The 14,314-nt window shown below is 57.3% G+C and overlaps 1 protein-coding gene across 1 annotated transcript; it reads right to left on the reverse strand.

Annotated features, from left to right (window-relative positions):
• Positions 1-351: 351 nt before the first annotated feature.
• Positions 352-9,012, reverse strand: VOLCADRAFT_93958 (uncharacterized protein; the record flags this gene model as incomplete). Its single annotated transcript, XM_002953185.1, has 16 exons — positions 352-441; positions 767-854; positions 1,415-1,507; positions 1,871-2,000; positions 2,378-2,545; positions 3,820-3,880; positions 4,257-4,355; positions 4,993-5,099; positions 5,505-5,618; positions 5,893-5,959; positions 6,244-6,407; positions 6,741-6,936; positions 7,125-7,220; positions 7,478-7,576; positions 7,846-7,974; positions 8,938-9,012. 16 exons carry the CDS (start codon positions 9,010-9,012, stop codon positions 352-354), a joined length of 1,776 nt encoding a protein of 591 aa, XP_002953231.1.
• Between the last annotated feature and the right edge of the window lie 5,302 nt (positions 9,013-14,314).

The following is a 14,314-nucleotide window of genomic DNA, read 5'->3' on the forward strand; positions in this document are numbered from 1 at the left end:
CAGTAGATCATCAGTGGCCGACTGATTCACAGGAGGTACCCGACTCCACCAACCCTCCGCACACCCCACACTCTCTGCTACCTCTCCCCTGCCCCCCGGTTTAAGCCCCCCACGGGCCCCCCTTCCAAGGTAGGGACCAGTCACTACCCGCCATCACCACCGTTTTTACCCCTCCTCTAGAGCACCTCAAACGGAGCAAAACACGCTATCACCCTGTCGTACCTGTCTCCCTGTGTTTTGGCGCACCTGCGGACACCCTTCCCTCCCTCTTTCCCCACCCCCCATTTCCACTTCCACGCCGCTCCGCCGCTCTCACCGCGACCAGCTACCCCCCCTCCATTCCCCTGGCCCTTACTTCTTGCCCCCGGGCACACCCGACAAACCCATCTTCTTGGCCAGGAGGGCCTTATAGTCCCGGATATCGCCCTTCCAAACCGTCACCTGCAGCGGACATGTACGGCATTCGGTTGCTCTTCCTAAGCCAGTAGTGGCGCGGCAATGGTCGGCGCCGTCGGCCCCTCATTGTCCCTCATGGAGAGGTACACGCCGATGGACAACAGACTGATAAACAGACAGACATAGATTTCAGAGACTGACCGAGATGATGACGGTGCATCAACACACAGCCCTCCTGACACCTGCATTCCCGGCCTCCCTCCTCAACTAGGCACAGAAGACCTCCCCTACACTCCCCTACACCCATACACGTTCCCCCCTCCCTCCCCTCCCCCCTTCCCTCCCACGAGCTGCTGCTCCTCCGACGCACCTTCTTGTTCTCACATACCCAAATCTCCTTGGCCACCTGGTCGATCAACCGGAAGTCGTGACTGACCAGCACCATGCCGCCGTCGTACCTGAGATGACGGCAGGGGGGAGACATATTTAAGAAAATGCAGGTGTGTATGTAAGGGGGGGGGGAGGAGAGAGGGAAGGAGTGACCGAGGTGAAATAATCAAAGGGGTGTGGAGCAGGACAAGGTCGTCCGTTCGAGCCCTCTGGCGGGCCTCCGACAAGAAACTTAAGGGGGTGGCCCAACAACAAGGCATAATGACCGCCTTCCTATTTAGGCATCTGGTAATGGACAGAGGTTACAGGAGGGTTCCTTGGACACCCCTCCACCACCGTGTCGTGCTGTCCTCCACACGAACCAACACGACCTCGTACAACGATGACCCTCTCCTCTCCCAACCACCCACCACGCACCTCCCACTCATCATCCAATTTCATCAAAAAAATACGACAAACACACAGGCAGCCGCTCTTCCTCCCAACCCCCCCACCCTCCACTCCACAGTGCCCCTCTCACCCCCCAAGATCAAAAGCCGTCACGCCCCCTTTTTCCCCCCGGCTCCCCGCTCATCACCCGGCCCCCAATCGCCCCCTCCCCCACTTGTAAACAACCAACCAGCGCTACCTTTTGATGGCGTCCGCCAACGAGTCGATGGCCTCAATGTCCAAATGGTTGGTGGGCTCGTCAAGCAGCAGCAGGTTGTTGTTCTTCATGCACCTGTACGACACGTACCGCAACGTAGTACAACGAAGGTTTGGCAGTCGCGTGTATGGTAATGTGAGGGGCGGCTCTTAAGGGCTCACGGGGGGGCGCTGGAAGCTCACGACGAAAACGAGGGCGTCGTTTGGCCCCGGGTGAAAACACACACACACACACACACACAAACACACACGTCCCGCACAGCCCCCCCAGTCGCGCAAAGACTCCACCCCCGGGTGAAATCCACCCCCGGGTTCTCCCGGGGGGAGGGGGACCCCGTGGCAGACTCCGTGGGAGGCCTCCACCGGCAGCATCACGTGTTAAAAAACAAACAGAAAACACAATCATTCCCATCACTATTACCAACACAGTCGCACTTACATCATGGCAAACACCAGCCTGCTCTTTTGCCCCTCGCTCAGCATCCCAATCTTGGTGGTCTGCAGTCGGCCGCTGACACCGAACCGACCCAGGTACGCGCGCCACTCGTCCTCCTCACGTTTGAACGTGGCTGCGTGTGTGTGTGTGCATGTATGTATGTATGTGCGTATGTGTGTTTTGGGAAGAGGAGGGCGGGGGAGAGGTAAGGGGAAAGGGCCCAGGAAGAGGCGGGCGAGGAGGGCAGACATGCAGCATGTCCCCTTAAGTGCAGACAGCTCCCGCAACTCCTTCTTTCTCCCCCACCCCCACCACCACTACCACCACTACCACCACAATAACCAGCAGCTTCACAACAGTCCTCATGACTACCTTCGTGGACAGACACACAGACACACAGACAGGGATACTCACACAACACACAAAACACACGACCAGACGTGAAAGTGCGCCCATCCGCGGCCCCTAGTGTCCGAACTGCCACAGCCAAGCCGCCCACGTACGACTCACGTCCGTTGGGGTAGGTGGATTTGAAAAACTCCAGGACCGTCTTCTCCTCGTCCAGCTGGTCCACCGAGTGCTGGTGGTAACGGCCGATGGAGAGGTGCGGGTGGCGGGTGACGGTGCCCTTGCTGGGAACCAGGTCGCCAGTCATCAGCTTCAAGAGGGTGGACTTGCCTGAGGTGGGTGGGTTGGGGGTGGGGGGGGGGAAAGACGAACCACACGCGATTGAAGCTGCTGCCAGGGCAAGATAGTAGCAACCGAAAGGACTGACCGAAAGGCGTCCGTGGCGACTGTGACGACTGTAACCTCGGGATGAAGAATTGACGTAGATGTTGGAAGTCCTACCTACCTAAGCCGCCAGAAATATTATAGCCAAACCGTAAACTAGTAGGTGTAGAAAAAGTAGTGAAGGCGGCGAGAAAAAATGCTGACGTAAAAGTGGCGTAAAGTTGCTGGCCAGGAGAGAAAGCTGCATTGCTGATACTGAAAGGCTGCCGGTATGCAAGTGTTCCTCCCAACCCCCCAAAAAACTAGAACGCGCGACTGACCCGACCGACCCAAACTAAACTATTCCGGCTAGCCTACCGACGCCAACGCGAAAAACCAAAGAAGCTCGAACCACCTTTTGGACTCACCTGGCCAGGCAGCAGGAGCAGCGGGCAAAGGCACATGCAAGGCAGCGAGGTGGGAAGACTTGTGAGCAGCGAAAGAAAAATACAAAAACGCATGCAAATGCTGCTGAAAAGGATTATTAAACTAGCTGACCGGGAAAGCTGGAAACGAGAAAACCTAAAGAACCTATATGAAAACGGATGAAAACGCAGGAACTAAAAAACAATAGCAAAGGCGGCGCAGGACGACACAGAAGGTGTCGTACGAAATGACCTAATGACGCATTGGACGGGATGACGCAATGGACGGGATGCCGCATTGGACGGCGTGTACGCCGGCAGAATGCAAAGAAAGTCGAAATGGAGAAGTGGGTTGGAAAGAACGCAAACGCGAACGTTCTTTCCAACGCAAAAGAAAAGCCCAAGGGAGGAGAGGGAGTTGGTAGGAAGAGAAGCGCAAGTGCGCTGGGGGGGGGGACGAATGTGGGGGGGGGGGGACGAATATGGAGGGACCAGGGGAGTTTATATGATTCTTTGTTGTACAAGCGTCGTACGGATGTTGTACGGATGTAAGAGGGTCTCGCAAAGTCGAAATACAGACGAGGCGGCACTGAAGACGTGACAATGATAAACCCGCGGGGCCGCCCGCCTTGTCCCCCCCCTTCCTCCCAATACACACACAGATTTTAATGAATCAAAAAGCCCATAATATTCCGCCCACACACACCGGTACAGCCCTCCTTCCGCCGCCACACAGGGCACATCAGGACCAACACGCCTCCGTCGCACCCTCGCCGCCATTCCCCGTGTGTGCATGTGCATGTATGTATGTCCTACCCGCGCCGTTGGGCCCGACCAGCGCCACGCGGGAGTCGCAGTCGATGCCAAACTCCAGATCCTGAAACGGTTGGGAGTTGGATTCAGTTGGTTGTCGTTGGAAAGACACAGCGATGCAACGTTCCAACCATCACCTGGTCCCGTCCCAGAGATGACTTCAACCCCAACTTTATAGCCACGAATGGTAGACAAACAGACAGATAGACATTCAAGCGCGAGAACGCACCAGCATGTTGCGTGTTTGCACGCAAACCACAATGCCCCATCGCTTCCGAACTCCGAAAATGATGCGCACCCCACTGGGGTGATCGCAGTAAAGTTCCCCTTCCCCCCGCCCGGTCCTTACCAGTAACTCCCCCCTTTACCACCACCACCCCACACACAGACCACACAGTCACACACACAGTCACACACACAGTCACAAACACACGTCGTACCTTGTACAGGTATTCCTCGGGTTTCCCCGAATAGGCGAACGACACCCCGATGAAGGGCAGCACGGGGGGCGGCAACTTGGCGCATTCGGGGAAGGAAAACTGTACGCGAGGGGGGAGGGGGGGTATTCGTTGGAACGAAGAGGAGGGCAGAGAGGAGGGAAAAGAGGCACAGCGGAGGGGAGGAGAGGGGAGGAGAGGGGAACAAGAGAAAGGGGGCCGATGTGAATCTTGTTGGGGGGGAAAGCTGTGTGGGGGTGGAGGCGGCGGCAATAGCGGGGACATGGAAGGGACGCTGAGGTCCCCCTCAACGACGTTTCCTGTGGCCATGGGTCAAAGCTCGTCCAAACACGTCCACATAATTCGTACGTGCTCAAGGCCCCCCCTCCCCTTCCCCGCCTTTCTATCCGCCCATGGACACGCTGTACACACCCCCTCCCCCTCCCCATATCGGCCCTATATTATGTATAGGAATATGTACGACATGCACCCGCGCTCTCACAGCTCCCCCCCGCCCCTTCTCCACCTCCCCCAGCTCCCTCTCCGGAGCTCTCCGGGTCTCTAAAACCCTAACTCCTCCCCTCTACACCAACCCCTGCGCCCTCCTCCCCCCTTTCCCGCTCCCTCCGGCAGCTCAGCATCCGCGCTACCTCCAACACAATCCCCCCCAAACTGCACCATCCGGACCCGCACCCAGACATACAGACATACCCACACCCAGACAGACAGACAGACATACCTGGAATGTCCTCTCCCTCTGCACGGGCTTGGTGAGCCCCGCCTCCTCCATCTTATCCAGAATCTTCTGCTTGCTCTTAGCCTGCTTCACAAGGTTGGCGTAGGTACCTGGCGAGATGTGCGTGCGTGCGTGTGTGTGTGTGTGTTGGGGTTGGGGGATGGGGGGAGAAAGGAAAAGACGAGGTGCGGGGGAGGTTGAAGGGCGCGGAGGTCATGTGTGTGCGCGTGTATGTTCTTTCCGTGGGGTTGGGGGGGAGAGAAGACTAGGAGGTTAGGGGGGGGAGAAATCGATTGACGGAGAAAGAGAGACGCGGCCCCATCCCACCCACCCCCCACCCGGAATTACTTCAGGGTTTAAGTCCACACAGCACACATAAACAGAATCCCCCGTAACCCCCCTTCACCTCTATCTGAAGAGTCCTACAAATCCCCCACTCCTCTTTTCCCTCCCCCCCCCCCATGTCGGGGGGGAAAGCAAACCACGAACGGGGGAAAATGGGGACGGGATCTCACCGCAGCTGGCAATGAACTCCTTAATATGTTTGATGTCCTCCTGCTCCTTTTGGTACTTCTTCATCTGAACAACCTCGTTCTCGGCAACCGTCTTAACGAACGTGTCGTAGTTACCTGTGCGGCGGTTTCAGTTGGGGGTTGAAAAAGGAGAGGGTGCAGTGGAAAAAAGGGACAACTCTATCGTACGTGAAACAAAGGATAAACTGGCCAGAGAAAAAGAGCGGAAAACAGGTACGGCAGGTTACAGGTTACGGCTGGTAGTACGACCCGGGCAGGACAAGGAAACACGTAACACCCTTAAAACACATGTCTGTGTTGCACCTTTACGTTACTCTACGAAGGCGTACGGGGCCCGTACGAGCATGTACGTACATACGTACAAACTCACCCGTGTAGTACGTGAGCTTCTGCTGAGTCAGCCAAATGATGTGGGTGCACACGCCGTTGAGAAAATCCTGAGTTGAGGTGAGAGAAGGCGTGAGAGGAAGGGGGAATGAGGGAAAGCAGGTTACAAGTGTAGAGTGCGCTGCGTACTAGCGGGCCCCCAGGCACGTCTTCCCCCCCCCCTCCTTCCCCCCCCCCTCCTTCCCCCACCGGCCCAAACTCCCCCTATCTTCCCTCCCCCCACCATTTCCCTTCGCCCCACTTCTGACCCCCTTTCCCCCTTTCCACCCTCAAACGCACATACCTACATGCCCACAAACACACACATACGCACACACACGTGCGCGAGGCGCACCTGCGAGTGGCTGATGACCACCAGGCACTTGTTGTAGTTCTTCAGGTACTCCTCCAGCCACACACACGCCTCGAGATCCAAGTGGTTGGTGGGCTCGTCCAGCAGCAGCAAGGTGGGCGCGGCGAACAGGGCCCGAGCCAGAGCCACCCGCATACGCCAACCACCTGGGACAGAGAGCAGGGTGGGGGGGAGAGGGGGGGCGGGGAGGGGGTAAGACGGGCGGATGGGGTGCTGGCCTAGGCCTCAACAGTGTTCTCCCGTACACCTGCCTTAACACGTGCTGCACACACATGGTCACTCAGCTTCCGTACTTTTGCTCATCCACACGTACACTTTAAACCCTAACCCCCCTACTTCCTAACCCCCCTACCGTCCCTACTTCCCTAACTCCCTACCCAAGCCTCTACCCCTCACCTCAAGAAAATAGACCCCCATTCACCCTCTTTACCCCCCTCCCACATACACACATACGTACACATACACACACACGCACCTACCTGAGAGGTCTCGTGTCTTGCGCTGTTGGAAGGCGGGGGAGAAGCCCAGACCGTGAAGCAGCTCAGCAGCCCGGGTCTCAAACGTGGTTGGATCCAGCTCGTCAATCCTGTCGTATATCGCCTCCAGTCGCTCGTCCTCCGGCCCCGAGGTGCTCATAATCTCCTCCTCCAGCGCTTGGAGCCGCTCAAGCTCAGCCTTTACAAAGGTCCAGGGAAAGCCGGGGTGGTTGGTGGTTGGTCGGTGAGACGACAACACAAGAGATGGAGCCAAACATGACGCGATTCAAAATACACACACACTCCCCTCCACTCCGGCAATTTCTACAGTTTACCTCCCCCTTCCCCCCTTTTTCCCCCCCCCCCCGTTCCCCCCTTCCTCCCAACCTGAATGTGGTCAATGACGGCCTGCAGGGCGGTGCGCTCTGAGGGCTCGGCTTCCTGATCCAGGTGGTAAATGTCGAGGTGGTCGGGGATGGGAACCTGCGTGCGTCAAGGGACGAGGAACGGGGCAAGGCAGTTAACGGGGGAAGGATTCCCTTGAAAAAGAGCATCAAAGGAAAACAACAAGGCTGCTTAACCACACTGGTAAAGCTTAACAACATCGACAAGGAATCGGGAAAAGGAGAGGGGGGAGAAGCAGAGCCGGAGCGGAAAGGGAAAAACCTGCGTTGTACCGTGCGTGCAGTGTTTTTGCCGTACGCGTCGGAATCGGACACAGTGCTTTGCAGGTGTCGTACCTCGCGCTTGGCGATGCACTTGAGGAAGTTGGACTTGCCACTGCCGTTCTGCCCGATGAGTCCGTAACGCCTGCCGATGGTGAGCTCAATGGAACAGTCCTGATCCGGGGGCAATCCAGGGAGGGAGGGAAGTGGGGGCGGAGGGCCGGGGTGAGGTGGCGGGGCCGGGCCGGCGGGGGGGGGGGAGACCGCCCTCAAAGACCCCCAACTCACCAACCCCCATTCCCCCTAGCACGCATATAAAAGCAGATTACTTGCGTGCATACACAGCACATGCGTGCATTCACATGCAAACCCTACAGACAGACAGACAGACATATATATACATGTATATATAGACGCATGCATGTGCACCGCGGTGCCCCTACCTGAATGAGTTCACAGCCGTTCAGTCCCATGGAGAAGCCGTCGATTTTGATGTCGCGAGCAGTAGGTCGCGACACGAGCACCCCGGTGACTGTGCGGGAGGAAAAGGCTTCGTCGGCAGCGGCGGCGCCCTGGGAGGCCAAAGAGGCGCTGCTCGCGGCGGTGGGCATGCTGGCGGCGCTCTGTCGTACACATGGCGCACAGTTGTACGATACGAACGAATGGCGCGGGGGTGGGTTACGATTGTGTTGAGAGGGAGGAATTGGCGATGTAGGGTGGTGTTACACTCGCTGGCAGAACGCGGGGGTGGGTGGGGGGAATTATATCCAAGTTGCATATGAGGAAGGGGAGTATGCAAAATGCGGAGAACAGGTTACGGTGAGGTACCGGTATTGTGTACATGTGTACTGTATGCATTTGGCGGAGTTGTTTCGGTGCACTTTGGCTGCGCTGGCTGGTCAGGTGATGGTGCGCCGGATAAATAAAAGGTGAGGCCAACGGGACCTGGAATTCGCCTAAAGTAGATCGATTATTCCATCGCGTAAGCTGCACGTTTTGAGTAATCGGGTTATTAATTCTGTTCCACGGGGTAATGGCATGGTGTCCGTTGCTTTAGCCTTGCGGCCACGAGCTGGAGAACAAAATTATAACTGCTCCAATTGTTAAGCATAGATCGGGCGCTTCCGCTGACGCGTACTAATCATTAACGCTCATGCGCGGTCATGCGTCAACGAACGAGCGAAAAGGGTTGGTTGATGACGCCGGATAACCCAGCCAATCCCTTACACCGGCGCGGCGCTAAAACATGTGTCCAAATTCAGCGCGCGCACTCCGTCATGCATACGAGCCACAAGCTTCTTGACCGACGCTTTTAGGCACATCTACTTCGGCCCACAGTCCCCACCCTACCCGATGGGCCTATAATAAACCCTTTATATATACGCATACGTTCATCATGAAAGCGCCACGCATTTTAAGCAGTCGCGACCACGACTGTCCAGTTACCGATGGACCGGCGGCGGTTCTTTCGTCGGTGCAAATTCTGCACGTCGCCAGGCAGCCCAAGCCGTCTTCTTAAATTCAGCGAAACTCACCGCGCTCTTGCTCATTTTTCCGCCAGCCGCCTTCTTCTTGTCCGCAAGCGCCTTTTTGGTCGCAGCGCTTGGCATTTTTCACAACTGTGCCTTCCAACGAGCGTGCGGCTGCAAACAAAGGGTGAACTTGACCCAATAACTACTTAGGGCAAAATCGTTGCCCACAAAATGGCTGCTCCTGGACGCAGGTAGTTGCGCGCGTTCAAAGGTTGAGCAGCGCCGAGGCTGTCAGGCGTGACAGTAAAGACAGACCTTTAGGTAACCTTCAAGTTACCTTCGAACTGCACATTTATTCTCTGAAAACTGCTGCTTAAGGCTGTGTTTGCAGATACCGCCGTACAACGGAAAATAATGCTGGCCGTTTGAGACGCCGCAACCTGCAAACGTGAAGTCAAAACTCGCCAAACAGATTCAAAACTTGTCATGGTTAATGTTTTCAAGCTTCTGCGCGGGCTGTGGCAGGCATAGTATACCATCAACGTGAAGATGTAACCCTAATCCAAGGCAAGCACAATAATCTAGTCGCCAAGCTCAGCCAGGGACCCGTTATTTCAGACAAAATGAGAGCAGCAACACTATGCCAAAATGAAAGTAAATTTCAAGCGGATATATCCACCCGAAACCCAAATCGGTCCGGTGCACGCGGCTTTTACCTCACACAAGCAGTTACATGTGCCCTCCTCCAGAAACCTCAAACACATCAGAAAACAACGACAACAAAAACCACCCGCGCACCGCTGGGCCCCACTACGCCACCGGCCGCCTGCCTGCTGTATTATCTACAGACCTTGGATGGTCCGTCCCTCACGCTGCCCATCCAGAGCTGCACTCCCTGTAGGACTACGGTACTTCGTGGAGCTCAATTGCGGGTTATATCTATTTGAACAAGGACCCAACCACATGTGGACATCGGATCGGACAGGACCCAAGGTCGCCCCTCTTTTCGAACACGTCTCCCAGCGGACCCTTGAAAGCCCATATTCCTTCCGACACACACACACACCCGCTAGCACCGAACTGAAAAGGACCCAAAAATAAAAAAATCATTTAACCCATTTGACCCACATCACATCATATCCCCTTGCGCAGCTTTCCATGACCTAGTGCAGTGATCAACTTTCCTCTCCCCTACAGTCGTACGACCAAACCTCTACAGATCGACGTGGGGCCCCCTCCACCTCTATTTATGAGGCTCAATCACACACCATTACAATGTATATGATTACAGAAGCCACTGCGCGGAAAAATACGAAGATGATGACGGAGTTCGAACCCGGCCACTAACACCGCACAACCACAACCCATCTTTTTTCCTCGGTACCCCCACCTCCCGGCGCCCTCCTCCTAACACAGAGTGAAAGCCCCGCTACCGGCATCCCACCATCCGTACTACACCGTACAGCGTCACGTCACGTGACGTTACGTAGCGTCAGTGGGCATGTCGTACTCGTTTCCGTACTCTTCCCGACCCCAACCCCTCAGCCCTAGCCACAAAACCCTTGCATGCTCAGCTTCACCGTAAAACACATCAGAAACGAAAACCCGGAAGCTCCAGTTTGACTCGACCTGAGTTCGCCGTGACCAAATGATCTTCAGCGGGGGAGGGGGGAAGGGGAGATACACACAAACATACATACACACATTCTCTCAAAACACACACACTCAAAAAACACGCAGCATTTCGCAGCACTTCATCCTCTCGTGGCTCAGTCGAGTCCAGAGCGTCCACGGATAACACGACACTGGTCAGGCGCCATCCTGCCTCTGCATTACCAACACCATTTATACACACACCTACACACACCTACACACACCTACACACACCTATACACACGCACACCACCTGTACACACCCCTAGCAGTACCCCCCCCCAAAAAAAACCATCTACCCACTCACCCACCTACTCCACCATCCATACAGCCATTCACAAGAGCAGGCACCACCGGTGCATGCAAACACCAAAATCCGCCCGAGAATCCGCCCGGAGAGGCGCATCAACGTCATCCTCCCACCCCCCACCCCTGCCCCCACGTCCTGGTCTACCTTCAGGCCCCCCCCCTCGCGCTACGTTGGTCGGGGGCCCCGATGGGCGGATTGCGGTCGCGTCCTGCCCCGCCTTCGCTCGCCGTTGCACCGTATGTACGGACGGACGAGCGCAACCCCCTGGCTCATCCCTTCCCAGCGGCTGCGCCTCCCCGCATTCTCATCATCGTTAATAAGAGAGACAGACAGACAGACACTCAAACACACACTCACATTAGTCTTTTTACGATTTTGTTTGCGGTGCGACAACATAATCGGTGTTACTTTCTAGTTTTGCTTCCTCCCCCTCCTCCTCCCCCTCCACCTCCCCCCTCCTCCTAATATTGCCCCCGGCTCCCCACCTCCCTTCGCACCACCACAACACCACTACTCGAGTAGCGTCAACGCCTCGCGGCTGTCTTCAATCCGACCCCCCTTCCTGTCGCAACACGTACCTTCCCCTCTTCCCCCCCCCACACACCCCGACTGCTGCGCCATGCAAACACACGGCCCCTGTGCCGCCCGTGAGTCAACGAGTGACCGACTCCTGCCCCCTATCACCCGTTCGCGCGCATTCCCACACAAGGGCCCATCTCGTCCGATCCACTATCCTGTCGTACTTGTACGGAAGCGGTGAAGTATACAAGATATGCAAAATTATCGGGTGTACAAGGAAGCAGCGAGGCCGTCGGACAGCAAGCAGCGCCTGACGGGGAGGTGGAGAACTCCTTCCTGGTGGAGGCGGTGGAGGTGGAAGAGGAGGTGACGCAAACCACATCGCAAACCACATCTTTCCCCCATTCCCCCTTCCTTTCCCCACCTTTCCTCCCCCACCATACATATAAACATATATACACAGCAACAGACATCTCAAGGAACCTCCTTCAGTTGCTGCCGCTGGTGTAGCTGTAGTACGCCGTGAACGTGTCCACGAGGCCGTACAAGTACTCCGCTCCGAAACCAACAACAGGCACGTGCCGTGTCGCGTCACGCAGAGCTGCCAGCCACGACCTGACCATGACAGAAAGAATTAGTTAGATTCGGTTAGATTCGGTTGGTTGGTTTTAATTAGTTCACATGCTGCGCAACGGCTACGCCTGTTATGTGCAGCCGCAACCCCCCAGCTGCTCGGAGTTCAGATCACGAGACCACCACACAGCTCATGGTGGTGTCAGGCAGCGACTTCTTTCCCCCCGAGGGGGGGGGGCCTTTCCTTCAGAGAAACCAGTCGTCCAGTCGTTTGGGTGAGGGGGGCCCGGGGGGTCCCGCGCATCATCCTTAGATCATCCCCCCTCCGGCCCCTCTCTCCCACAACCCACCCACCCAACCAAACCAAACCCCGTACAACACTCACAAGGTGGTCGCCTCCAGGAAGGGGCTTCGGAGCGCGTACAGCGCCAGTTTACGGCGTCTGTCGTACAGCTCCCGCTCCTCCCCCGCCGTGATGCCGGGTGCAGCCAGGGACCTTGCGGGGGATAGGGAGAGGCGCGGGGGCACATGGGCGGGAGGGGTTGCGTGTACGTGTGTATGTATGTATGTACACGTGCATATGTATGTACACGTGCGTGTGTGTACTGGTGGCCAAGCATCTCCGGGGGATAACTTTGTAGGCAGGTGCATGCACATATAAACGTGTGTGCATGCGTACGTACGACGGCAGGGGAGGTGTGGACGGGGTCAGGTTTTGGATGTACGACAGGTGCTGGACCCGACAGCCGTACGAAAATCCGACAGACAAACAGACCTACGAGCCAGCGCCTGTCCGTACCTGGCCAGGGCCAAACTGAGCAGTGACGTCCCGGCACCGGGGGGGACAGGAAAGGGGCCCCGAGGCGGCGGCGGGGGCGCCCGGGGGGCCGCGGGCCCCGCCGCCACCGTGACGCCAGCGCCCTTGGCCCCGTCGCCTTCGCCGCTACCGTCAACACCCCCGCCACCAGTGGCGGCGGCGGCCGCCGTCGCTGCCGGCGCCTTCGCCCCAGCCGCCCTCCCTGCCGCCGCTTCCAAGTGCTGCCGCCCACGGTGGTGGAAGTGGCCACTTAACAAGTCCACTGCCAGGCTCGTTAACCAGGGCCGCCAAGACCGCCTGCCGTACCTGTACAACAAGCAAACGTGCAACGTACAGGAGACAGTGACGCGTTCCGCCATGCAATGTGATGAACACCTACCATAGCCCCCTGCCCGGTAGGGGCCGGCGACTATGTCGTCTGTCCATCAACATCCCATCCCCAATACGTCCATACATCTTCAATCGGTGTACGGCTGTAAGTTACCACTCCCGTACACGACTTGTACGACCACAGCCACCCCACGGTGCCGTACCCGGCAATAACGCTCACCGCTTGAGCAACGTGACGTACACCACCGGGCGCCAGATGTGCAGCAGCTCCGAAAGCCACAACAGGTTCCGACCCATGTGCGCGTCTGGATCCTCCTCCCCCCCTTCCTCCTTCCCCCCCGCCCCCTTGAAACCCATTTCCCCCTTTCCCCCTCCCATGTAATGCTGTTGTTGTAGCTGTTGTTGCAGCTGTTGCGCCCATTGTGACGCCTGGTGCTCCCACTGCCATTGCCACTGCTGCCGCTTCTCCTTCCAGGTGCTACTGCCGCCGCCGCCGCTGCTGCTACTGCCGGTTGACGATTCTGGGGTTGACTTGGACTCAGACCGGGCTCCGGAACCGCCTGTCGCGGATGCGACAGTTCCCGTTGCCTGATGCGTTGTTTTCTCGGCATCGGCATCACCGTTGTTGTTGCCGACTGTCGCACCAGCTACCTGGGTCATACTACAGCTGGCGTCCGCCGTCATTGTAGCTGCTGTTGCTGCTGCTGCCGGCGCCGTCACAGCGACGGTGGCGCAGCCGGCGCAGCCTAGCCGCGGCGGGGAGCTGCTGCCGTCGCTCGGTGCTGCTGCTGCTGCTGCCGCTGCTCGACAGCCCCGCTGCTCGCCTTGACAGCTTTCGTTGCCGCTGCCGCTGTCCGTTGAAATGCACGACAAGGCAACAGCGCACATTAACGTCAGGACCCATCTCACAGTTTGCAGCAACGACACCAATACTGGTATTAATACAGAGGAGGGCGCAGGCAGGGAAGGTTGGGAGAGACAAAGAGCGGGGCAAAGACGCATCGGCAACAGCGCGAACACAAGGGACATATGGGACAGAAACACGTACATACATACATATACGCATACATACGTACATACAACGCAAGACCCATTCACACATCAGTAGGCCGTCTCTAAGGCCAAAGCACGGCCTCCACGACCTCCACCCGGAGCCCCTACCTGACCATGCATGCGTGACTTCACCACCCCTCCACACTGCCGCAATACTCCCCCTCCCTCCTTCCTCCCCCCCCCCC

This window comes from Volvox carteri, assembly GCF_000143455.1.
Source record: "Volvox carteri f. nagariensis unplaced genomic scaffold VOLCAscaffold_34, whole genome shotgun sequence".
Classification (NCBI taxonomy): Eukaryota; Viridiplantae; Chlorophyta; class Chlorophyceae; order Chlamydomonadales; family Volvocaceae; genus Volvox; species Volvox carteri.